The sequence below is a fragment of the Eutrigla gurnardus genome (genome assembly GCF_963514095.1).
Source record: "Eutrigla gurnardus genome assembly, chromosome: 4".
NCBI lineage: Eukaryota > Metazoa > Chordata > Actinopteri > Perciformes > Triglidae > Eutrigla > Eutrigla gurnardus.
The window spans coordinates 9,971,492-9,997,423 of record NC_139918.1 but is presented as its reverse complement, the minus strand read 5'-3'; the positions used below and the strand labels follow the sequence as shown (position 1 = coordinate 9,997,423).

General features: G+C 42.3%; 2 protein-coding genes across 4 annotated transcripts in view; one reads left to right on the top strand and one right to left on the bottom strand.

Annotated features, from left to right (window-relative positions):
* LOC311012971 (double-stranded RNA-specific editase B2-like) overlaps positions 1-15,421 on the top strand; it is a 45,692-nt gene extending 30,271 nt beyond the window's left edge. Inside the window, exons 5-10 of the mRNA XM_084008820.1 lie at positions 676-844; positions 2,747-2,901; positions 4,117-4,270; positions 5,369-5,550; positions 8,203-8,390; positions 15,096-15,421. Of these exons, the coding sequence (XP_083864946.1) occupies positions 676-844; positions 2,747-2,901; positions 4,117-4,270; positions 5,369-5,550; positions 8,203-8,390; positions 15,096-15,260 (1,013 nt within the window). The 3' untranslated portion in view covers positions 15,261-15,421. The remainder of the gene's footprint in view (positions 1-675; positions 845-2,746; positions 2,902-4,116; positions 4,271-5,368; positions 5,551-8,202; positions 8,391-15,095) is intronic.
* The window catches only part of LOC311012983 (WD repeat-containing protein 37), a 265,141-nt gene that overhangs the window by 222,844 nt on the left and 16,365 nt on the right, over positions 1-25,932 (bottom strand). For 2 of the 3 annotated variants that reach the window (XM_084008838.1, XM_084008839.1), the window contains exon 14: positions 21,748-25,890. In XM_084008838.1, coding sequence (XP_083864964.1) covers positions 25,759-25,890 — 132 coding nt within the window. In that variant the 3' untranslated portion in view covers positions 21,748-25,758. Of the gene's footprint in view, positions 1-21,747; positions 25,891-25,932 lie in introns of those variants that run through there. The other variant, XR_014597092.1, reaches the window with a different exon arrangement.

The window sequence follows — 25,932 nt, the reverse complement described above, 5'->3', positions numbered from 1 at the left end:
GGAACTACACCATGAGTTGCATGGGCGCGAGTACGAACATAACGAGGCCGTGAAGGTGGATTAGTCGGGTGATAGCGCGTAGTCGTCTCATTTGACCTATTTAATATTGTATAACAAAGCGTTAAAAGGGAACTGGAAGTTCAAACATGCAAAGCAGCTGTCCACAAATTGCTCACTCAAAGTCCCGCCAGTCATATTTCTTGGCATGTTGAAACAGCTTCATTAAAACTAATATCCAGTATGTTTGGTGATGTTTGAACAAACTGTCATTCATTTATCATCAAATTTGCGGCAGGCCCATGCACATGTTTGGCATTTTAACATTCTGTTATTTCATGACTTTAGGGCGCACTCACACTAGGCCAACCGTACCGCGCCCTAAAGTCCGGATTGTTTGGCCGGTGTGAGCGCTCCGTTCCGTTCTTAAGAACGCTACGCTTCCTCGGCCCGGCACGCTTGGAAGAGGTGGAGTACGGTACCATTCATGCAGGAGCACATGCACGCAATGTGGACTTGACATGGCTTTAATCTGGGTCTAATTCTGGGTCAGGTTTGGGCTTCAGACTTATGGTGTGAGCGGTACCGGTGCAGAAGTCAATGATCAGACTAATTTTGAGCTGTTTGTATCGAATGTTTACCGTCTGTCTTTTCCCACATCCTCCATGTCTTTTCTAGGATTTGACCTCAGGTCAGCACAGGTTGTGTCTCTGGCCACGGGGACTAAGTGTCTGGACTCGGACAACGTCAGTAACCATGGCTGTACGCTCAGCGACTGCCACGCCGAAGTCATCAGCCGGAGGGCGCTGGTTCGATTCCTGTATGCTCAGCTGGAAATGCTGCTCTGGTACACTCCTCAGTCCCCGAACAAGTTTTGAGTTTTTCTTTGTCCCTTCCTCATTATTGTCTCTCTTATTGTACACAAATCCCTTGAAAATACCGCGTTAGTCCATCTCTCAATAATTTCGGACTTCCTGTTTGTAGCTCTCAGCTCCAAGTAAATATATACTTTCATTTTTATAAGCGCTGCTAACCATAGCTACAACCCCCAAAATTAACTTGAGATGTACTTTGGGACATGCGGTGTCCAAAACCAGCCTCATGGTTGAAAGTGTTGGACCTATCCACCTTCAGAAGTCTTTCTCACTATTTAATAGTACGTCGCTAACTCCCAATTGACTTTCAGTGCCATTGTTTTCATGTTGAGGGACATAAAAAAATAGACAATTTGTGTCCCTGTATACGAAACATTGCTTTTCGTGACAACTTCCCAACCCGCCATATTTAGTAGTTTTTAATTAAACAATTGGGGAAATAGTCTATTTGTTGGGGACTATTTTCAGCAGTGGGGTAAACCACATCCAGTGCTCTAGTGAGAGTTTGTGGCAGCAGGACAGGGTGTGATTGTGTCCAAATTAACTAGTGTGTGTTCATGATGATGGAAGAACAACAGTGAGGCTCATTGATGTCTTTCAATGGAGATCTATGGCACAGAAGAAGATCATATCAGGATTTACAATGCTTGTGTGATTAATTCACAGTTGGTTCTGGTCTGGTGCTCATGGGATTTGTTGACAATAAGAAAAATAAAGAACTTACACATGCATGATTTCTGTATTTGTCTTTAGGTCTCTCCCTGGTTTAAAGTGGGTGATGCTCTGTTGGGAAAAAGTTATGTTTGTCAGGCCTGGACTAAAAAAAAGAGGACGCAGATGCACAGGGAGAACAGTTCAGGCAGACCTATATTTGAAAATTCAGCTATCTTCCCTTAAGACAGAGTGACAAAATAACCGGGCTATGAAATTCTTAGACTAGTCTAAAAGACAGAGAACCATGAAAACAACACTCAAACAAAACACAAGAAAACCTTCAAGGGAAAAGGATAACTGAAAATCACCCCCAAGCGAGGCAAAGCAAAAGGCTGGGAACTACACTACTCTATGTATGATGATACTATGGAAATGTACAAAAAGGAAAATCACTCGAACGGAGGAAAGAAGGCTATAAACTTAAGCTGCGCTGCACTAGAGCTGAAAAATGTAGAAAGAAAGAACACAAGGGCATTAAACCAAAAACTAGCTTCTACAGAGCTGACCAAAAACTACAATAAAATAATTACTCTTCATTAGAGGAAAACAAGGAATCAGAATCCTACGAACGCATGGACACTTGGCGTGGTTCAGGGCAAAGGCTGTGGTCAAAAGGGCTGGAGGTACACAAACAAACGAAATACTCTGGCACAGGACAAAGGGAGACGCGGACTATAAGACACATGAGGATCATGGGAAACAGGTGGAAACAAAAATAAAACAGGAAGACAAAAACCCATGACAAGACACCCCTCAGCGCGGTGTGACAATGTCAGCTTTTTGCCACCAGTCAATTAACAATGTGAGAATGAGATGACAGTTGCTTGTATTGTTTTGCATTTTTGACGATAAAAATTAAATTTCTCCTCTAATGTTAATTTTGATTGTTGCCTATTCCCCAACTTCACAAAGAAAGCCATGCATTTCCCTTCATATTTCAGGGTCCCAATATGTCAAAAATAACCACAGAAGCACTTTATGTCTAAGGGTTGATAATCTTGTCAATGAACAGTAAGTAGGAAGTAAGTAACATTGAGAAGACACAGTTTCACCACAGGGATCAATAGAGTGTCCTCTACCTTGCAGGTAGTCTTTTACCAGAACTTGGTCTTGTTTCTTTCACCTGGTCTCATGTCGGATGATGTCTTTCCTCTCTGAAGTGAGCCTGCCGACTGTGAGAATCAATCGATCTTCGTACCAAACAAAGGCGGTGGTGGCTTCCGACTGCGGGACGGCATCCTCTTCCACATGTACGTCAGCTCGTCGCCATGTGGAGACGCTCGACTCAACTGCCCCTACGAGACCACCGCTGCATGTGAGACCAAGACGTTTAGATGATGGTTTTGTCTTCTAGTGGCGTGACTATGTCAAGAAATCTAAAGTTTCTTCTTACATGATCCACACATACTGTCAATAATCCATTTTTCTGCAGCTATTCTGCACAAACCCACTCACCTCAGACAGTTTCATTAATTTAAAAGGACAAATCCTTTTCCAACATAAAACACTTAAACTCTGTGAAAACATGAAGCAGATGAGTCTACGTCTCCTGCTCTTAGATGACTGAATAAGAGGCCATCTACGTTGTTATATTTTCAGCTGCAGGACACGTTTCAGTGTGAATGAGAGGAGCTATACAAACACCTTGGGCAAGTTAGGAGCAGGAAGACAGTATTCACAGTAACATCTTTGTAAAGGTAGTTTTGGTGCCTTACAAGTTCATTTGGGTTGTTGTTTTTTGCATGTACCTATACATGCATGACACACTATGAATAGTAGTAGATGAGGGAAAGTGATCAAATAAAACAGATCACCACATGTCATCATGAAAACAAAGAGAATACACCAAGCAGCTCTGAGAGGCTGTGCAGGTATTACATTCTCATACCCAACTATATTTTCTTATCTAACACACCAGGTAGCCCAGCGTGCCAAGTAAAACAATGTAACATAAGTACAGAAAACACATCACAATCATCATGTTTGTCCCACCCACAGTGTGTCTTGGTTACTATACTATGTCATTATCACACTCCTGGAGAATTTTCTCTGAGTACAGAGAAATACAGCCACTAAAGGACATGGGTATGTGCTGCCGTGTAAATGTGAACGTGGTAGTGTTTGGGCATGAATCTAATTATTGGAGGAATTTAAACTTTTGCTTAATCATGGCGCTAGAGGGAAAATCATAGAGGGTCACAAAGGTATTGCAATTAATTGTGAGAAGGGCATACATTACAAAATTGAATTCCAATACATTCAATAATCACAGATATTTCACTCAACAAAAAGTCAAAGTCCCTAGGGCACATCTTCTGGGGACCATGAATGTCTACCATCAATTCCATGGTAATACCCAAATTTGTAAATGAGATGTTTCAGTTTGTACCAAAGTGGTGGACCAACATTACTAGCTGTAAAAAACATATCTCATCCATGGTTTCCACCCAAATGCCTTGCTCAAGAGCAATTCCCTAGTGGCAGCAGTTAAAGGGGAGCAGATGAGTCACCTTTCTTCTGGTTCTGTCAGATCCCAGCAGGAGGTTCCACTGTCACCTCAGAGTGAAGGTGGATGGAGGGGAAGGGACGCTGCCCATCACAGCACAACGCGCCAATCGGACGTGGATCGGTGTGACGCCGGGCAAACGTCTCGTCACCATGTCCTGCACTGACAAGATAGCAAAGTGAGTTTATAATCAGCCCTTAAAGGTGTGCTCTGATCTAATGTTTAAGGTATTGTTTAAGGGGAAAAGCAAAACCATTGACAGATGACTTCCTACTTAAACCTTGACCCACCCTACATACTGTACAGTTTTCTTATGCAGTGAGGTATTATCATTGACATCGTGTCTATGGTCTCTTTAAGTTTAACTCTCAAATAAAGTGGTTTACAAGCCGACAGATAATCTGGAGAAACTGTTGGTTCGTTTATAATTATCTGATTGTTTCTTGATCCATCTGACTTCTTTTTAACGACGTCTCAGTGTTCCCACATCTCAGCAATTAACTGATTAAATAAAAAAATATATATATGATTTTACTACAGTATTATTGCATATATTATGAATAAGACCCAAGCTGGAATAACCTGGAATTCTCCTTTAATTAATGCCAATATTTGTTTGTGGTTGAAAATGTTTGTAAAAGAGCTGCTGCTTTCTAGCCAGACTGAAAGTACACAAAACTCCATGGAGTTGCCTTTATTTTGGAAACAAGATGGTCAAAATTTTAAAAAGACAGAATTAAAAAAACATTTGGACCAGACCTAGGTTAGAATCGTGTCTAGATATAAATTCTCATCCACCAAAAACAAAACAAAACAAAACAAACAAACAAACAAAACGCCGGTCAAACAATAATGGGTGAAAATCTTCCGTGCTGAAAAGCTGTCAAACTGCCATCATGCCCAGAGTTTTTGAATTGTTTGTCTCAACCAGAAGCCAACCTCCTGGTCTGAAAAGTGCCTTGAACTTGCATTCTCTCTACTGGCCATCAGGGGGCGACTCCTCTGGTTACAAACAGAAGATGAGACAGATGAGAAAATGACTTCAACTTCTCACTTGATGTATTATCTCAGTAAACATTGCTGCTCGGGTTGCCGCTCTGCCGCTGGTGTTCAGTAGATCCACCTGTCACTCCTCCACGGTCCAAATATGGTCACTTCCTTTCAAAAAGATAGCGACAGCCAAAATGCAGAACTCGAGGCTTCAAAACCGTAGTTCACAAACAAACGAGGGACATCATGATGACCACTTCTCATATACAGTGTCTTGTCTCAACAGGTGGAACGTCGTGGGCCTCCAGGGGGCCCTCCTCTCTCAGCTGATGGAGCCAGTTTACCTGCACAGCCTGACGGTGGGGACACTCAGCCACACGGGTCACCTGGGCCGCGCCATGGCACGCCGCCTTGCACCCATCAAGCACCTCCCCTTTCCATACAGACGACAGCAGCTGCTGCTCGGCTGTACGTCCAAATGTATTAATCTCCCTCAGGAAATGAGTTTAAGACAGTTGATTGTCTCAGAATATGGCGGGGCTGACCTGATGTACCGGAAGTGTCTGGTTCATTAGAGATGAACTAACTGGAGTAAGAGCAAGCGCAAATCGTGGCAGCGGCAGCTAGCCGTGGCACTTCCGGTGGCACCGCGAGGTGCCGCGGCAGCTGTCGCTGTTTGGTGGCATCTTCCGGTGGCATCTTCAGGTGCCACCGACATGCCACGGCACCTGAGGCTGTTTGAGGCACTTACCACTGACATGCCGCGACATTTACCGACATGCCACGGCACCTGAGGCTGTTTTTCTGGCACTTGCCACTGACCTGCCGCGGCATTTACCGACATGCCACGGCAACTACAGCTTTTTGAAGCAGCTGCCACAGGATGAAGTGGCTGTAAAATGATATTTAAAAAAAATAAATAATGATAATAAAAAGTGATTTAACCATAAAGACTTGGCACATAAGACTGTAGCATTATCAGAGCACTAAATATTTGTTGAATTTATGAATGCGAAAATCACGGAGGTGGGGGTGGGGCGATGTATATTTTCTCTCGCTCTCTCTCTCGCTCTCTCTCTCACACACACACTATGGGGTCAGTTCAGTCTCATTAATAATGAATGCACAGAGAAGGATTCACAAATGTATTTGTGATTAATGACTTTCTGCTCACAAATACATTTCGTTTTAAATAAATGTAGTAGAAATCCATAAATATATGAATAAAAAAATATTTGCAATTTTCATCAAAAATGTATTTGTATGTTGTTACATTTATATACAAACTGTTAAACTTGAATTTACAAGACGCTTTTCATTTGTGAACTTGTTTGCATTTGTTCGTGAACTGGTCTGCATTTATTTGTGGATTTTTGAGACTCTCCTGGGGCCTGTAGCCTACTACGATGCGAGTTCAACATACCCAGGGTATCTTACAGAGATCCAGCATAAGTTACCCTAACAAACGCAATCGGAGATTGGTTATCAACTCCTTAACTCAACCCAGGGTTTACCTGTCCAGCTATGAGCGCGTGCACATGAAAGAGGCGGCGTTTGCAGCATTTGACCAATCACAAACATGGATCAGTCTACGGCAGCGGAGCGGCGTATTTCACGTACGAGGAGCGAACCATAATCATACAGAAATACGAAGAAGTTTAACATATCATGCAGGCAAAAGGAAACCGTTTAATCTGTAACATGCAGGAAGGACAGCTGGCAAAAACTCGCCGACTGTGTGAATGCGGAAGTCGTATTAATAGTATTAGTAGTATGATATGACTGCCCCATCATAAGGACACTACAAGATCTGACTGATTAGACGGTCACTTTAACTTTGCTGATAGCTTAGTGGTAGAGTTATTGCCCCATGGAATGAAGCCCGTTGCAGCGGCCCCGGTTCGAATCCGCCATTCGGCCGTCTTTTAAATCATGTCGTCGCTCTCTCTCTCGTCCCTTTAACTCTTATGATGTCTCTTATGGGAGCAAATCAAATAAATATAAAAACATAATTCAAAGTGGTAAGTAGGCTGTACGCTGACAAAGAAAAGTCTTTGTGAGAAGAGAGTCATTTATATATAAATCAGAAAATACATTTGTGAATCCTTCTCTGTGCATTCATTATTAATGAGACTGAACTGACCCCATACACACACACACACACTGGAGATTAATCATGTGAAACATATATTTCATATATGAAAGCAGTGTCAGTGTCTTGAAGACAAATACAGGCAGATTTGACATAGTTTGACTGACAGTAACTTCATTTCTGCGGCGGGTGAGTGGCAACTGCCTCAAACAGCTGTAGCTGTCGGTAAATGCCGTGGTAGGTGAGTGGCAGGCCGATTTTGGCATTCAACAAATATTTAGTGCTCTGATAATGCTACAGTCTTATCTGCCAAGAATTTAAGGTTACATTTTTATCATCATTATTTTTTTATTTAAAAATATCCCACAGCCACTTCATCCTGTGGCAGCTGCTTCAAAAAGCTGTAGTTGCCGTGGCATGTCGGTAAATGCCGCGGCAGGTCAGTGGCAAGTGCCAGACAAACAGCCTCAGGTGCCGTGGCATGTCGGTAAATGTCGCGGCATGTCAGTGGTAAGTGCCTCAAACAGCCTCAGGTGCCGTGGCATGTCGGTGGCACCTGAAGATGCCACCGGAAGATGCCACCAAACAGCGACAGCTGCCGCGGCATCTCGCGGTGCCACCGGAAGTGCCATGGCTAGCTGCCGCTGCCACGATTTGCGCTTGCCCCTACTGACTAACTGGGCAGTTTACACAACAACCAAGAATGACACACAAAACACCCTTAATAATGTATTAATTGTATTTATAATTTTATCAGAGATATGTATAGTGCATGGTGGGACAGAGTCCATTATAAGATCAATAAATAAATACATGTATGTGCTGTGTACTGTTCTACATTTAACAACCTTAACCTATTTTAATGTGACAGCTGAAGCACTGTTTATGCTACCAAACAGTACATACAGCTGTGCATTATTTTGATTGAACATTTTAGTTCCAATTCATTCTGAGGGGAACATGAACGTGTAAAAAACATTTCATGGCAACCCGTCCGATACCTGACACCTGTACCTGTCCTCTCTCAGGTCTGAGCAGCAGCGAGGTTCGGCCGCCAGGGAAGGCGCCGAGCGTCAGCGTGAACTGGAGCTGCGGTGACGGAGGCCTGGAGGAGATCCGCAGCTCCACGGGACGGAGGAAGGACTCGGGGACGCCGTCGCGGCTCTGCAGGCGCTCCATGTTCGCCTGCTGGCGGAGGCTGCAGCAGCGGCAGCAGGTGAGTGAGGAGACGCTGTCATTACCATCACGGGAATGGACATTATGTGTTTGGTCACTTCGTTAAAGTCCCAGTCGGCAAGTCCGGCGGATGGAGGGCACTCTGTCAGATTTTGAATGTTGACAACTCTCACGCTCCTCCCCCACGACCACCGAGCTCTTTCCCCTCGACTCCGTTCCCTTTGAAATCCCTTAGATCACACCACTTTTGAAACGTGGGTCCGATGTTGACTCTGGTTTTATCACGGGCACTGTCACAATCTTTCTTTTTTTTCCCTTGTTTTCCACCGGTGTTTTCTTTTCCTTGGTTGTTTTGGACCTCCTGGTTTCGGTTTTTAACGAGGACTTGGAAGCTTGTTGCTACTTCCCTCCACCTCCCCTCTGTGATAGTGGTACGACCCAAGGGGGGAGCTCTGTGTGCACGAACACAGCCCTGCATGCTGATTGGACAGGATGATCCGGGCGCTGTCGATTTTTTGCAAAACAAACAACAGGCTCTACGTGCACGTAGAGGCACGCTTTTTTTTTTTAAACCGGATGATTTATGTTGTTCTATCGGAGCGTAGTGTCGGCTTCAGTGAATATGATAAAAAAAATGTTGCCGACTGGGACTTTAACGTAAACGCAAAGAATCAACAAAGGCATCAGATGATTTACCAAAAAAAATTTATTCTAAAGTCTTTTCATGTAACGCAATGCTCAAAACATTCACTTCATGACTACTGGATTTTACTTTTACTTCTTTTCAACATTTCATTCCAGTTTCTTCTGTCCAAATTTGACATTTTAAAGGGTTTGATTGCGATGTTTAAGTTGATTATTGAAGCATCGACATTGGCGGTGGATTTATTCACATGTCGCAGTATAATATTTTTCATCACTTAGAGAACAGATCGAGGCAAAAGCAACAAATGAGTTGAGACGCTGGTTTAGGTCTACCAAGTACTTCATTAGCACACAGAAGCAAAAGACCAAACTCAACTCTGTCTCAGATCAAAACCATCACAGTTTAATGGTGTTTTTAAAAGCAGGGTTTTGTTTCCACTCATATTAACGTGCGTATGCTGAGAATGTTGTGCCAGGCAGACGGAGAATGTTGTGATGATGGCAGACAGAGTTGTGATTATTTGAAGAAAAAAAAACTCTGGAATTATTGTAAGGAGAAGCTGCTCTAAATGTCACACGGACGAGAAGAAACAGGCCACAGACGGAGACGAGACTGAGCTGCAAAGACTAAATGAGGTGCAGGGAAATAATGAGACAATGACAGTATGTTAAAGACTCAACGACTTGAGAAAGAATTAAATGAAGTGTATGTGAAAGAAAGACAAATTAGAGACGGAGAGAGAAAAGGGAACTCAAAGCTCAACAAATCGTGATTCTGTCATCTTTATTGTGGTGAAAGTTTTTGAAAGAAAAAGTAAAGCAAAAGAATTAGAATGCAATATGTCCAAGTATTTGGAACTAAGAGAAGATAAGAAGAGTAATATGAACTTTAAAACAAGTGCTTGCTGCTGCAGCATCCACCACAGTTAAACTGATTGATGTATGTCACATCAACACTCGATAATATCTATCCATCTATATCGTAGAACTATGTAGAGGACTATATATCTATCTGTCTGTCTGTCTGTCTAATATTTGAATAATTGCAGTATATATTTTAGCATTTTTGATCATTGGGAAGCCAAAATTCGGTAACATTACAACATTCTGCAACTAAGCCAACAAGTTTGCTGACACAGCGTTGAAGATGGGAGAAAGTACCAGAGGGTTGATGTAGTCTTCGACAGGAACCATGACAGATCCATCAAAACAGGCACAAGAAAGAAAGAAACAGCACCACGACCAGTACGCAGAGAAATGGTGAATGACTCCACTTCCAGCAGGCTGGTCGAGCTTCATGGCACTGGAAGAGAACTAAGCAGATCTCCTTCGACTACTCTCAAACCATGTAGTGGTTGTAGTATCGGGTGGGTTTGCTGAAGCGACCACTGTCAAGTCATCAGATCCAGAATCTCCTCTCTGAGTGCTGACCATGAGGAGGCTGATACATGACTGATTTTGCACTGCATCCTATGGACACAATAGTCGTGACACAGACGTGCTTCTTCTACTTCTAGCACATCATGACAGAGTTGGATGTACCCATCTGTACATGAAAGCCGGGACATCTAAGAAGTATTTTCCAGTACATGACATTCGCTAGCTACTCTCTGATGATGAAGTAGACACGCTCCTTGCCTTCCATGCCATCACTGGCTGTGATACTGTGTCTCAGTTCAGCGGTAGGGAAGGGCTCTCTCACAGAAGATATTGTGAATTCAACAGAGAAATGCTCTGTAAGATGTATGGTGTGCCCAAGGTTGATACATGCAACAAAGCAAGAGTGAAGTTGTTTTGCAAAAGTCATCCACAAGAGACTCCAACCTCAGATGCAGTTAAGTTTCATATCATGCTTTCACACTACCAAGCGACAAATTTGGAACCGAGCTCACCTGATCGTCCTCCAGTGGATGAAATGGGATGGATGCACAAGGAAGGTCAGTTAGTGCCGCGGCTAATGTCTTAAGCCTGCAGGGAGTTCACTTCATGTGGGTGTACATAGGGAATTAGCTGATGTTGATCATTATGTACAAGATTGTACAAATATGATAGACTGGTAGAGTATTCCAATGTACCTGTGCAGTTTGGTGGATCGCCTGCACCGAGATGGGTGTGGCGGCGCAGCAGGGGGAGGCGTCACAGATTCAGCTTGGCGTAGCGGAAGTTTCGTGGCAAAAAGCCTCGCCGAGACTGCGCTGAAAGCTTGCCAGCTCCAACCTGTTCTACTCTCGGCGCAAGGCGTAAATAAAGTCCATTCATTCAATGCGAATCACAGCTGGCGGAGTGGAAGTTTGGCTGACAGCGCGCAGTGCGTACACGTCACCAAGACCTCACAGGCAGGTTTCCACAGTTCCAGGCACATTTAAATGCAATACATAATCACAACAAACACTATTTAATGCAACTCATTGAATCAACACGTGAATTTATATCTATATAGATTGTCCCGTCACATCTGACGTCAGATCAAAGGCACGCGTAACGGAAACTCAGCCTCTCGGACCAAAACATCTCCCTCTCTCTCTCCTGTTTTTTATAATATGGGCATTGTTATTATTATGATACGCGCGCACAGCGCGTGATGCGCGTGGTGGGAGCGGCGGCGCTGCTTCTGTCATCGGGTTGTCAAGTGACGGATCTTGCACTGAACCTCCCCTAACGCATTAAAGGAGAGGAGAGGAGCTCATTTGATTGGTGAAGATCTGAATCGGCTGTATTATTCCCAGTCCACGCCTCGTTCCTCCTCGTCTCCCACTCAAGGTACGTGTCCACAGGCAGCGGTGTTTCCCCACGTCCCATTCATGTGAAAAGCCGTGCAATGCATTCTGGTAGCGTTGCGGCGAATGTCGAGAGACGGCGCGCGAGTTGGCCGCTCCTCATTTGCATAAAGTTGAAGTCGAATCTACTTTATGCTAATCAGAGGCGCCGGGCTCGACTCGCCGCCTCGGGAACGCTCGCGAACGCTCGCGAAAATCTTCTAAACCGAATGTCGTCGATCTAAAATAAGGACAGATTCAGCAACTGCATAGCTTATTTCTCGCTTAAAATGTTTTCAGAAACACCTTTCGGTGAACTATTTTCGTAGAATAAAAGAAAGTTTCCAAACGAGCCGCCATGTTGGTCTGCGTGAACTCCGGAGCAGACAGGACAGCTGTGAAAGCGATCGTCCAATCAGGTGCAGCCATGAACTGTACGCGTGATTGTATGAAGGAGAGCGCCTGTCAATCATTTTCTAGTGGCAGCCCACCAAGCGTGCAATACTGGGAAGCGGCGCGTCCACTCGCGTTTAAAATCGCCCCTGTGGACACGTACCTTCAAGCCTTCTTCTCCTCCCTCTTTCCCACTTGCCGTGGGAGTGACGGGAGGTGTGCCGAGCCTGCGCGAGCCTGCGCGGTGCACGAAACTTGCAAAGTCCAGGCGGACACACCCCGTCGGCGTGGCGCAGGTGCGCTGAGAGCTGACTGCGCCTGGTCTACGAAACTAGGGCCCTTGATCTAAATCAGGTCAGGATGTTAAATTCCCCATGTGTGAAAACCTGTGAAATTAAAGTTTTTGTATTTGTTTGTACATTTGACCTCAAAACAAAATACAAAGTAAGTAAATGTAGCCTGATTATATCAGCAATAATAGTAATAATAATAATAATAATAATAATAGTAATAATGATAACTGAGTAATTATTCATAGTTAAAAACAACTATCTTTGCTATATCTAAGCAGTTTCTTCACATTACTTCTCAAATTTGAATATGGCATCGAATTGCCCATGTAGGCAAACTTACAAAAGCACATTTATTTCATGTTTGTACCTTGTTTAGTCAAAAAGATACTGAAAAATAGATTTCAGCCTGGGGTTAGTGGCCATTTTGAATTACTCAATTTTGAGGCATTTTGGGACATTTTTGAGCTTCATATACAGCAGATTTTGATTCAGCACCCAATATAAATAATCACAAAATGCCTTGAGGGTTCTGATTTTGTGAAATTTGACCCTGTCTAGGACTGTGTAGAAGACTATGAAGAGGACTATATAGAGGACTAGAGGACTATGTAGAAACCTATGTAGAGGACTATGTAGAGGACTAAATAGAAGACTACAAAGAGGACTATGCAGAGGACTATGGCCTCTCAGAGTCAGCTTACTAGGATGGAGAGCTTACTAGACCTTTCTCTTTGCTGATACTTTTCAAACACAGGTATGACCAATAACATTATCGGCCATTTAGCCGTGTCCACTGCAGGTCAGTGTCCACTGCAGGTCCCTGCTGCTGGATCCCTGGTGTGGTTTACAGGGAAACCTTAATGCTTAATCTCATTAGTTACACATTTGTTTTGCCTGCATTGACGGGTCAAAATGTCTGCTGTGTAAAATATCCATTTTCACTGGACAGGTGTTATTTTGAGAAGAGGGAGCAGTACAACCCATTGCTGACAAATGTTATTTTTATCCTAGAACTGGACTGTCATTGGTCTTTGTATCAACATTTTAAACTTTTAAACATTTTTTCAAGTACTGCGCTCAAGGACAAATGCAAGGTACTTGCACTTTACTTGAGTATTCCCATTTTATACTTCTCCTCCACTACATCTCAGAAGTAAATATTGTACTTTTTACTTCACTACATTTATCAGAAAGCTTTACTTCCTGTCCAGTGAAAACCACGTATCTTCAAATGTGTTGATGTTAAATGTTTGTGATGAATTGGAAGATGAAGTCTTCTTAAGCTAAATAAACTTTTTAAAAAGCCCCTCGGATCGGGTGTAAAATGCTGCTGAAAACATAGATACGTGGTTCTCACAGGACAGAAATGCTCCAAACATGATGATTTTATAGAATATGATGCATTGCTGTAGATCAAACTAGCCAACGATACAGCAACATACACATTAGGGATGTAACAGAACAGGTATTTGTACTGGAAATGTTCCATATTCTGGAGTTTTACACACAAAGTTTTGGTAGTGGACCAGTTGTTGTCAGCTGTTTAGTATTTAGGCTCCTCCCACTGCAGCTTCACAACAAGACAATATAACTAATGCCATAGTGTTTATCAGTGTGTGACCACACTCGATCATAGACAGACAGAATTAAAGCATTTGGTCAAAGATCTTGAGCTTATTCTAAAGCAACGAGTAAAAGTTGCAGCCCAGTTCAGAAATCATCATGTTTTTTTGTTTTGTTTTTATGGACAAAATGCCACTATTTGAGTGTCTTAACTGTTAAAAAGGGAAGTACGTTCAATTAGCAACTTTTGAATATTAAAAAAAAAAATATCAGCGAGGGTGGGGTAAGATGAGCCTGTGTGGTTCTCCATGCAAGGAAAATTGAGTACAATGAAAACATCATCTTTTAATTTGGGATGTTGCTTATCAACTGAAAATATAGGAATCCATCTAAAGAGCCTTGAAAATATGACCTCAGATTAAGTGTTCTTGTGACTCAACTTAAAAAATGACCATCCTATTTTTCAAATGACCTTTTAAAAGAAAATGTAATAATGCATTTATCTTTCCAAACAACGTTAAAAATGTTTTTTCTTTAGCTAAACGATTTACATGTATTTATATGTTGGCATGTATCATACACAACTTAGAACCTAGATACATTAGTTTTGACATGCAGACATTTTATTTTAACAAGCAAAAAGGTGTTTTTTGCGAGGAGAAAAAAAACATTTACTACTTGTCCCATGTGCTTCTCCTCTTCACAGTGAGATAGACATGATGGATGCCTTCTTCATGTATGGTCACATGACACCAAATGTTGCCTAGTAACAGGGGGTGGGTCCACTTACCCACTAGCTCATCTTACCACTCTCCTCTATACATTTTCTGCATTTTCCCTATTGTACTGTAAACATACCAATCTGTGACCCAAAAATGAACCGGGAATTCATTACACCTCTAATATGAATACAGCAGTAATATTGATACAGAAACATCAATAATAGTAAAAGTTTTACTCCGCTAGGACTATTTCAGAACATCTTGATGGTAATACTTACATTCTTACTTGCAGTGGAGTATTTTCACAGTGTTGTACTGGCATTCGGGTTATCATGTAGCGATAGCGAGTCATGTTTCTGTCTTCCTTTCTCAGTTGAATGGTGCAGAAGCCTCTCCAGGGACATATTCGGGTTCCAAGATGGCTGCCGGACGCTATCAAAAGGCGATGCTGCAGCTGACCGTTGCTCTGCAGGGCGGAGGGCTGGGAACGTGGCTCAGAAAACCTCCAGAATTGGGTCACTTCAACATCAGTGTGTAAAAGGCTATATGTGTGTGGATGAGGTACAGACAATGTGATGCCAGAAGAAAGTTGGTCATTTGACCTCCATTTATCTAATATGAGAAATGATTCACTGATTGGAGAGACAAACAAAGAGCTTTTCGATGCGCAAACGAGCTAAAGGCATCCAGAAAAGTATAATAAGTATATGTACGTAAAGCTGGAGATGCTAACGCTGCTATATTATGCTCCTCTTCAACAAGTTTACAGCTCAGAGGTCCCCAAACATGTCTTTAAAGTTTATTGCTCTTAAATCCACTTAGATCCTGGATTTTAGCAAGTCATCCTGTCTCTGAGTCAGCAGCTGTAAATGATAATGAGCTGTCTGGCCACGCCCCTCCCTGGAAGAGGGTGTGGCCGGTTTGTGGAGGTGTGGACCGAATGCTGAGCTGAGGGAGGTGTTGTCTCCTTACATGAGGTCATGTAGGGAATATGTACGACTGGCCTGTATGAGCACACAGCTTCTTCATTTTGGGGGGGTTACAAGACATGGGACACATATTACATATTAAACCAAGGTAAAGTGAATTTTGTATAATATGTGCCCTTTAAATCTTAACAACCATGTTGCTGAAACCACTAAGTGACGAAGATATTTCGTGTAGTTTCAGCGAAGCAATTAACAGTGTTTTTAAGTTGAATGACCACTAATCGTTAACGTGCAAAGAAACAACAGCACAGTTGGAGCTGGATGTATAAATGTGGATTGAACACTAATAAAGCAGAGGTTCTGTCATATAATACAGACTATTAATAATATTTGTCTGATATCTGGAATGTCTACAGTCTCCCACCTGGTGAAAAGAACTACAGTAAACTAAACTGGTGGTTTAACTACGATGGCTGCAAAAAATCCAATCAGTCAATTACACACACTATTTGGTTTTGGCCTACAAATTTATAATACTATTTAAAAAAAAGCAAATGCAAGCATAATTTTAAATAATTTGATGTGACTACAAGGCAAGTCAGTGGGCTAGTAAATATGGAATAATTCTATGCTTCCAGGTGACAATAAAGGGAGTGTGGAAGACTTATTGACTTACATCAATGTGACTCACCTTATCTATAACTGCTACAGGCCTAACCCCAACCCATAATCAGCTTCACCAAAAACCAAGTCCTAAGGTGGGTAAAGCACTTTTGTTCCCAGGCACTGTTGCATTCAAAGTCAATGCAAAGATGGGAAAAGACACACATTTGTGCAGGGCTTTCTGTCGTCAATGAATCACAGATGGAGACAAAGAGCACAGTAACTGTCTGTTAGAACCTCACATCAGTACAGACCGAACCAAACTACGTGTAGAAACCAGACTGTCTGTGGTACAAACAACAAAGTCGCTGCCGTATTTATGTCTAGATGACGTTATTTTAAGTGTTTATGGAGCGGCTACAATGTTAGCATAGCCTAGCTCCCATCGATCCAAACTTTTAAAAGTTGTTTGCTTGTCGTCTTGCAGACAGACCTAACAAAGCATGACTTCAAATTGTTTGTTCCGGGCTCCTTCCGCTGTAGTAAACCAGCCGAAGTGTGTCTGGCTAGATACAGTGAATCCAGCTTGGGGAAATTCCATGTCTACATGTAGGTAAGCCCCATGTAGACGCCTCTACGGCAGGTCTAGTACGTTTAACGCAAATAAACACAAGTGGCCCTATAGACAAACGTTTGGTGTGAACACAGCTTTAGCCAGAAAATATCATTATTGAGCTTGAGGGACCAGATTTTTGTCCCCAGAGGGTAGCCGAAGCCCCACAATGTTGGACTGTGAGCAGATTTATCTCGTCATTAATACAGGACTGCACAGCGAAATCTGTTCCATGAGTAACAGCAGATTTTGGTTTCTTTTCATATTTTATCATTGTTTTTGTGTTTGTTTTGTTTTAGAAAATGTATGTTCTGTTGTTCCAGTCATGTTGTAACTGTATGCCCCGCCTGTTGAGATGTGTTCAAGTTCTTCACACTTCATGCATTTGCATGCAACAGTGTTGTGGAGGCTCAGGAGTGAATGTACGTCGCCACCTAGAGGGAGATTGTGTGCGTTACAAGATGCAGAGGACAGGTTTTACTGAGGAGAGAAATGTTTTAAAGGTTGTTTTTTTTAAGTGTTTTCCCTCGATTTTGTCTGCTAAATTTCTCCTTTAAGCAACGTAAATTAATCATTTCATAACAAATATCCTGAAAGCTTTTATTTTCGTGAAATTTATTTTTATTCTTGTGCTTCTGTCTGTTCATTTACAGAAAGGTTTCCTGAGCTAAGGAATGTTGAAGATTATTTCTACTGAAAGGTGTTGGATGCTATGTTAACTTTTACTATTAGGTATGCAGAATGTATACAGTCTATATTGGTCATGACTATTTTTATCACCAGAAATAAATGATCTTATTTGTGTTCGTTTTTGTGTTTGTATCACATCAGTCAAACTCATAATACATTAATCACATCTATGAAAATGGTCTTGCCCAGGAGCGCCTCACACTGTCTTTATAAAAACTTTATATGCCATCACAAAATAAAAATACTTTAATATCACTGTGCATGCAAGCACATTTGACCGCTCAAGCTTGTTAATAAATCTGTTAAAATTATTTACACCTGAGGGCAATTAGTTTTACATGATAAGTGAAAGCTAGTGGACGTTAGCTTATGTCCACAATTTACATCCATGATATAAAATAAACCCCGGATAGTAAGACTGGTAGACTATAGTAGACTGGTTACCTGTCTGTCTCTACATGTCAGCCCTGTGATAGACTGGTTACCTGTCTGTCTCTACATGTCTCCCTGTGATAGACTGGTTACCTGTCTGTCTCTACATGTCTCCCTGTGATAGACTGGTTACCTGTCTGTCTCTACATGTCAGCCCTGTGATAGACTGGTTACCTGTCTGTCTCTACATGTCAGCCCTGTGATAGACTGGTTACCTGTCTGTCTCTACATGTCTCCCTGTGATAGACTGGTTACCTGTCTGTCTCTACATGTCAGCCCTGTGATAGACTGGTTACCTGTCTGTCTCTACATGTCTCCCTGTGATAGACTGGTTACCTGTCTGTCTCTACACGTCAGCCCTGTGATAGACTGGTTACCTGTCTGTCTCTACATGTCGGCCCTGTGATAGACTGGTTACCTGTCTGTCTCTACATGTCAGCCCTGTGATAGACTGGTTACCTGTCTGTCTCTACATGTCAGCCCTGTGATAGACTGGTTACCTGTCTGTCTCTACATGTCTCCCTGTGATAGACTGGTTACCTGTCTGTCTCTACATGTCAGCCCTGTGATAGACTGGTTACCTGTCTGTCTCTACATGTCAGCCCTGTGATAGACTGGTTACCTGTCTGTCTCTACATGTCTCCCTGTGATAGACTGGTTACCTGTCTGTCTCTACATGTCAGCCCTGTGATAGACTGGTTACCTGTCTGTCTCTACATGTCTCCCTGTGATAGACTGGTTACCTGTCTGTCTCTACACGTCAGCCCTGTGATAGACTGGTTACCTGTCTGTCTCTACATGTCGGCCCTGTGATAGACTGGTTACCTGTCTGTCTCTACATGTCAGCCCTGTGATAGACTGGTTACCTGTCTGTCTCTACATGTCAGCCCTGTGATAGACTGGTTACCTGTCTGTCTCTACATGTCAGCCCTGTGATAGACTGGTTACCTGTCTGTCTCTACATGTCTCCCTGTGATAGACTGGTTACCTGTCTGTCTCTACATGTCAGCCCTGTGATAGACTGGTTACCTGTCTGTCTCTACATGTCTCCCTGTGATAGACTGGTTCCCTGTCTGTCTCTACGTGTCAGCCCTGTGATAGACTGGTTACCTGTCTGTCTCTACATGTCGGCCCTGTGATAGACTGGTTACCTGTCTGTCTCTACATGTCAGCCCTGTGATAGACTGGTTACCTGTCTGTCTCTACACGTCAGCCCTGTGATAGACTGGTTACCTGTCTGTCTCTACATGTCGGCCCTGTGATAGACTGGTTACCTGTCTGTCTCTACATGTCAGCCCTGTGATAGACTGGTTACCTGTCTGTCTCTACATGTCAGCCCTGTGATAGACTGGTTACCTGTCTGTCTCTACATGTCAGCCCTGTGATAGACTGGTTACCTGTCTGTCTCTACATGTCTCCCTGTGATAGACTGGTTACCTGTCTGTCTCTACATGTCAGCCCTGTGATAGACTGGTTACCTGTCTGTCTCTACATGTCAGCCCTGTGATAGACTGGTTACCTGTCTGTCTCTACACGTCAGCCCTGTGATAGACTGGTTACCTGTCTGTCTCTACATGTCAGCCCTGTGATAGACTGGTTACCTGTCTGTCTCTACATGTCAGCCCTGTGATAGACTGGTTACCTGTCTGTCTCTACATGTTGGCCCTGTGATAGACTGGCGACCTGTCCAGGGTGTACCCTGCCTTCGCCCAATGACAGCTGGGATCGGCTCCAGCCCCCCGCGACCCTGAATACAGGATAAGCGGTAGACAATGGATGGATGGATGCATTAAAACTAAAGTCACAAGTATGGTTTGAAAATGTAAGGAGGGGAAAGTAAAGATTTGTTTTAAAATGTCGGGAGTAAAAGTAAAGTTGGATAAATATATACTCAATTACAGATACCTGAAAATTCTACTTAAGTACAGTAACAAAGTATTTGAAGTTCGGTACCTCTAACATGTTAGTAAAAGGTTTTAAGCTCTTTTAGTTGGTCTCAACCAGCTCCAGTATTTCTTTAGCTGCTAAATGCTGCACTTTATTCTCCAGCTACTTAGTTTGTCCGTTTGCTGCCGAGCAGCAGCACAGTTGAATAAATCAAACAAAACCCAAAAACAACTCAACCAGAAAATGTTCTAACAGCACAAATGGTTTATTTTGATTTCACAAGCAGACGCTTGTTCCATATTACACAACTTTAACCCACAAAACTGCTGTAAAGTGGATCCAACAAGGGTTTCTTTTTTTTTTGTCAGAGAACTTTGATCACACAAAACACTGTTAACACCAAGGAGCCACAGTAACGAGACTTGCTTCGTGACGACGTGATCTGGTTTCATTGTGATTGAGAGCGTGAACATTAGTAGCATTATTATAAAGGTGGCAGCAGAGTGGCTCAGTGTTGGTAGCTAACACAGCTGAGTGGAGTGAAACCTGCTGAAACGGCATCGGATAAACGAGAGATCAGACATTCACACACACACACACACACACACACACACACACACACACACACACATACACACACACACACACACACACACACACACACACACAGCTTTTTAATGTTCTACGCGCTAACAAGATGTTTTGTCGGTTAAACCCGGGACGACCACTCCTGCAGCATGATTTAATAATTCCTCATTGAGCCGGAGTGAATAAAGAGAACATAAAGCTGCAGATCATTAATGACCTTTTGAGCAAAAGGGTATTCCTACAATGAAAGATATATCAAAAATCACACCTGGAAACTAATATAAATAACAACCACTCACAAAACCCTTTTTTCAGTTTTTTTTTTAAACATAATGTACAATACTTAAACATTGTTTTAAGGAAAGTTTAATCTGCAGCTGACATTTATAATTGTTATAATTAGCCAGATACAAAAGTTGGGACTAAATTCACCACACTGGTATAAACGACTAAATGAATGTTAAGTGAGTGTAAAGCTTTTTACAGATGAACTAACAAAAGCAGTTAAATGGATTCACACAAACATTTTGGAATAATTTCTCATTTTATGAGGAAATTTAGTGCAAATTGTGTATCATGATTAGGGCTGAGTATCAGGATGCACCGACCGGATTATGCCAGTCCAACCTGGTATCGGAAACCTTTGAGGAAAGCGTTGCCAAGTTTCGGTGCTTTAGTTGCACCATTGGATCACATGTTGAAAGGTTTCTGATGTAATTTCACGAAATATTTAATATCCTCCGCTCACACACACACACACACACACACACGATCAGAGGACAGACAGGTGATGTGAAGGTAACGTCTAGGTAGTGAACCACACATTGTGCTCTGTGAACAACACTCCATTCAAAAAATAGTCTTTTATATGCTAGATTTCTTGTCAGCAAATAGGCATTAACCAGCTTTAAAGGTGATGTATTTTCTTTTTAAAAGAGTGCTGTATTGATGGCGACGTGAAGAGTGGCTCATGTGGATTTAGAAATAGGACTGATAATAAATATTTAAAGAGCGTGTAACATTTGGGAAGAGAATTTGGTGTGGTGGTAAAGTTCAATTAATTTCTATTGATGTTGCCAACATGTGGGTTAACGATAACCTAATACTGTCATTCACAACAGGCTGTTTACTCATGTTTACATAATAAACAATGTATAGTAGAGAAATGAGCTGTAGCCATTCATAGAAATATGGTCTAACAATTAGGCTCGGAGGTTTTTCATTCACACAAAGTATGGAAAAAATGATCATTGTGGCATCATTTGAAAAACGTACCCTCATCATGATATCTCGATATGATTTAATCATAAGATTTCATTCAAAGACAATAAATGATCACACTGTGTCGCCCAGGCCGACTGAGATGAAGTCATGCTGACTCTACAACTGTCAAAATCCAAACTGACTTAAAACACAGTACTTCTCAGGTACTGAAATACATTTCACTGGGTTAATACACTGCAAAAGGCAGCTGTAAAGGGAACTGAACACATACATTTGTCATGTAAATGTAGTTTGAATGAATGCCAGCGAAACGCTCCACAAATCTAAAGCTAGACTAAAACAATCAGCTGGAGATGGACCGGTTCAGTGTGACGATGCTGTAACTCGTGAGACATTGACTTGCATCACCACACGGACGGACACACGGACGCTGAAATCACCTCAAACAAACATCGTTACAGCCTCTCATTCACTTCAATGCAGCTTTGGCTGTTTGAGTGGCAGTGGGAGAGCAAAAAGCAGCTGACAGCAAACGCATCACGACATTCCTCAACAGATTTCACTAGATTTGAAGCACCGTAACAAATACGACACTGGCAGGATCCCCACAACAGTGTTTCAACACCAACGACTAAAGGGCACTGCGATGAACAGGAAAAAAGGTTTGTTTTTACAATCAGGTCAAGTATTTGGTACAACAGCAGGGCTGGGCAGCCGAAAAACATGTGTCTAATATTAAACAATTAACACCAACTTCAAATGAATCAATTTGATTTTTTTTGGTTGAATGGAATCAGATTTCGTTCTATGTTTTATGTAATCGCAACCCATTTTATTCGCCCTTACTTTAAAGAGGACTCAACTGGTCCAGTGATCAGTAGCAGATTTATCAATGTGCATGTTCGAAGACACAGTATGTCATTTTGTGTTTATTCAAATTAAGTTTGCAGATTTGTGGATGGACGTTAAAAATGAGTAGCTGTAAGTTTGAGTTTTTGTCCTTTTTTTTAATTTAATTTATTGAAAATGTTAGGAATGATGGCGGGGACACTTACTTCTGAAAAGTCAACTTTCCATCATTTTTTCAAGGAATTGTTCTAACATATTTTGAAGTTGAGGAATTAAAAGATTACAAGTAGCAGTTGCAAGTTCCCATTTGAATGAAGCTGGTGTGTGCTAAGGGATTCATATCTGAAACACAGATGATAACGGTGCCTTTAAAAATGAGTTAAATTAGTCCGAACAACAGAGATCCATTGTGTGGGACAGCAGAGCCTCCGTCATCATGGCTTGTTCTCTTGGTCTTGAATGTTTCAAACAACGTCACTTTAACATCAGTTAACATTACAGAACATTTCCACCTCTCGTCTTAATATATATATAATAGTTGCAACTCCACAACAAGCCATCCTAAAGTCCTACTACGTGAAACAGGGAGACCAGGATCTAAATGTAGATGCTGGTTCCTCCAGTCAAATAACAGCTGAAGTTCTGGAGTCCATTAAAAGGTTCTGAGGTTCTTAGAAATGTGTCTAGAGTCAAAGAAAAACAAGAACAGCTCAAGTAAAAAAGTTAATAAAATGTTAAAACGCTAACACTAGTACAGTATACTGATAGGTATTATGTCTCAGTGCCCAGCCCTGTCTAAAGGTGTGTTCACACCAAACCAGGAGAATCTCAACACTGATTGGCTTATACCACACAGCACCATACAACTTTCTCACTTTGCCTTGCAGGAATTTCACATTTAGGCCTTTATTGACTTTGTATGGATTAGCAGCGCTGGAAAAAATTCACTTCGCATTTGGTGGGAACACAGCATTGCAACCAGTTCAACGGTGCTGCTCGCTTTCATCTGCACATGGACAGAAAGGCTGAAAGCCCCTTTCCTTAGCTGGTCGACACATTATCAGCTTCTAACTGTTACCTGCCAACAGGGCAGTGAGTTGACACACAGTGGCCGGTTCATGGCTTTACAGAAACACAGTCAGATCAGACATCAACACTGTGAGCAGAGTGACCCATCAACTAAAGCGTCACGTGGGAGGTCATACTGGAGGAAAACTGGGACAACAACTGGGACCACCACAGGACAAGGTTCAGGACACATCCAAGACACTAACGCCTCTACACAGGAAGCCGACATATGTGACCCATGTTAGAGGAGTTTACTACGCTGACGCAAACTGAAGAAAGACCACACCAGTGTCCCTGCTGGGAGAAAGCCCAGCCATACTGGTGAGGCTCCACAGCGGAGAGAAAGAAACCATCATAGCGTGATCAGGAAATCTGGATGCCGGTCAAAGAAAACTCAAACATTTCTATCGCCCAACAGTTTTTTTGTTAAATTTGTCAAAGAAGATTTCCTCCAAATACAATATGCAAATTTAAATACAAACCACATTCATTAAAACGGTGCAGGATTTCTTCCTCGCTCACCAACTTCAGTGCTGCCTCTGGTGGCTGGAAACTATATTGCAACATCATATTTTTATATCTGTGTACAGATAATCAAAGTCTGGAGTGGTTGATTAATATTCTTGTTTTTTGAATGAGCTTTTTCTCAAAAGCATGCAGTAGAAGTCAGGATGAGTCTTTGACTTTCTTTAAAGCTTATAATCACAGAAGCTTTATAATAGTAATTTCTTGTTTGATATTTTTGTGACTTTTTGCAATTTGATATAGTTGTGCAAATAACGATCATAAAAACGTCACATATAGCTTCCCTTAATGGGAGTCGTCACATCTCTTTTCGGGTAAATAATACTTTTAAACCAACATGGCATCATCTCTTCCCCTCCTCTCAGTTATTAAGAAGATTAGCTAACATTCACAACGGTGTGAACGCCATCCAGTCGTGTTCTTATATGGCACAACTACTTCCAAGGATAACCAACAGGCCAGCAGTACAAGCGTATCCAACACAGCCTGCACAGGGAGGTTTTACTCAAGGTGGTCACCACCGACGAGAAGACAATTGCATTTCCTTTATCAGCCTTTTTGAGTTTTACTCCAGAATAGGAGCTTTATGTGCCAGAGTGTCTGGCTGTGCAGACAACAATCCTTCCAGCCACCAGCTGAAGCTCACCAGTACTATGTACAGAAGCTGCAAAGGCAACGGTTTCCCCCTACAAAAGCAATAAAAAGCTAAAAGTAGTTTTAAAAAGGTGCGTTACCACACAGAGCCTCCTGAACATTTTGAACGCTGAGCAGAACAGAGCTGTGAGAGAGCTACTCTGATAATTAGCCGGCGTAAAAGTGTATTACAGATGTTTAGTTATGAATCTCAGGTGCCAGACAAAACGTTTTGGCGTGAAACTCAGGAGGAAAATCCACCTTTAACACTGCTGACAAAAGAGCCAACCGACACATTCAAAAATCTCAAAAATGTTTGAGAGACTCAACAGATGAATAGTAAAAAGAAGATTTTGTGTCAGGCCTTCTTTCCAGTGCTTCCATTTTGCACCAACCTTCACAGAAATCAGTACATTTAAGTTAAAAGCAAGTCATATAGATTAACACACAAAATAAACTATTTCAAACTAGTGGACTTTTCCTTTAAAGCATCAGACAGCAGTTCTGGTCTAAACATACATCTGTTGGTGCCACAGATTACATTCGCTTCTTACTTATTAAACTTGTTTTCAACAAAGTGGACAAAGACTGTCCTGTGTTACGTCTCTGCTGTGCTTTTCATCAGTGGTACACAGCTTGTTTTTTCCTCTTTTGGATGGTGAGGAACTGTTTCCACACACATGTATATTGGCAGCTTTGAGTTAGAGAGCGTGACAGACACAGTCGACTGTCTGGGGAGGTCAGATCTCAGAGGGCTTTACGTGTCAAATACTGACCGCCTGAAGACTTAAAAGACGGCTGTTAAAAGTCTGTAATGTTACATTTCATTGAGTCGTTGCATCGGTAACAACACGTTTTCACAGACAACAATAAAGCTGAACGTAAACCTTTTAAAGCCACATCGTAAGCCTGCAGGATGCAAGTGTTTGATGCTCCAACGGGACAGACTGTGGGTGGAGTTTCACTGTGAGCTTGACAGCCGCAGGTGGAGGAGGTCATTTCTCCTGCAGCAGGGCGGGGATGTTGATGTTCCAGCCGATGGCCTGCCGGTCGAAGCCGCAGGTGAACAGGTTGCAGGAGGCGTTGTCTTCACACCAGGCGGAGCAGCACACCATCCGCCGGTGACCCTGAACCATGAGACAGCAACGGTTACTCATGTCGTAATGACT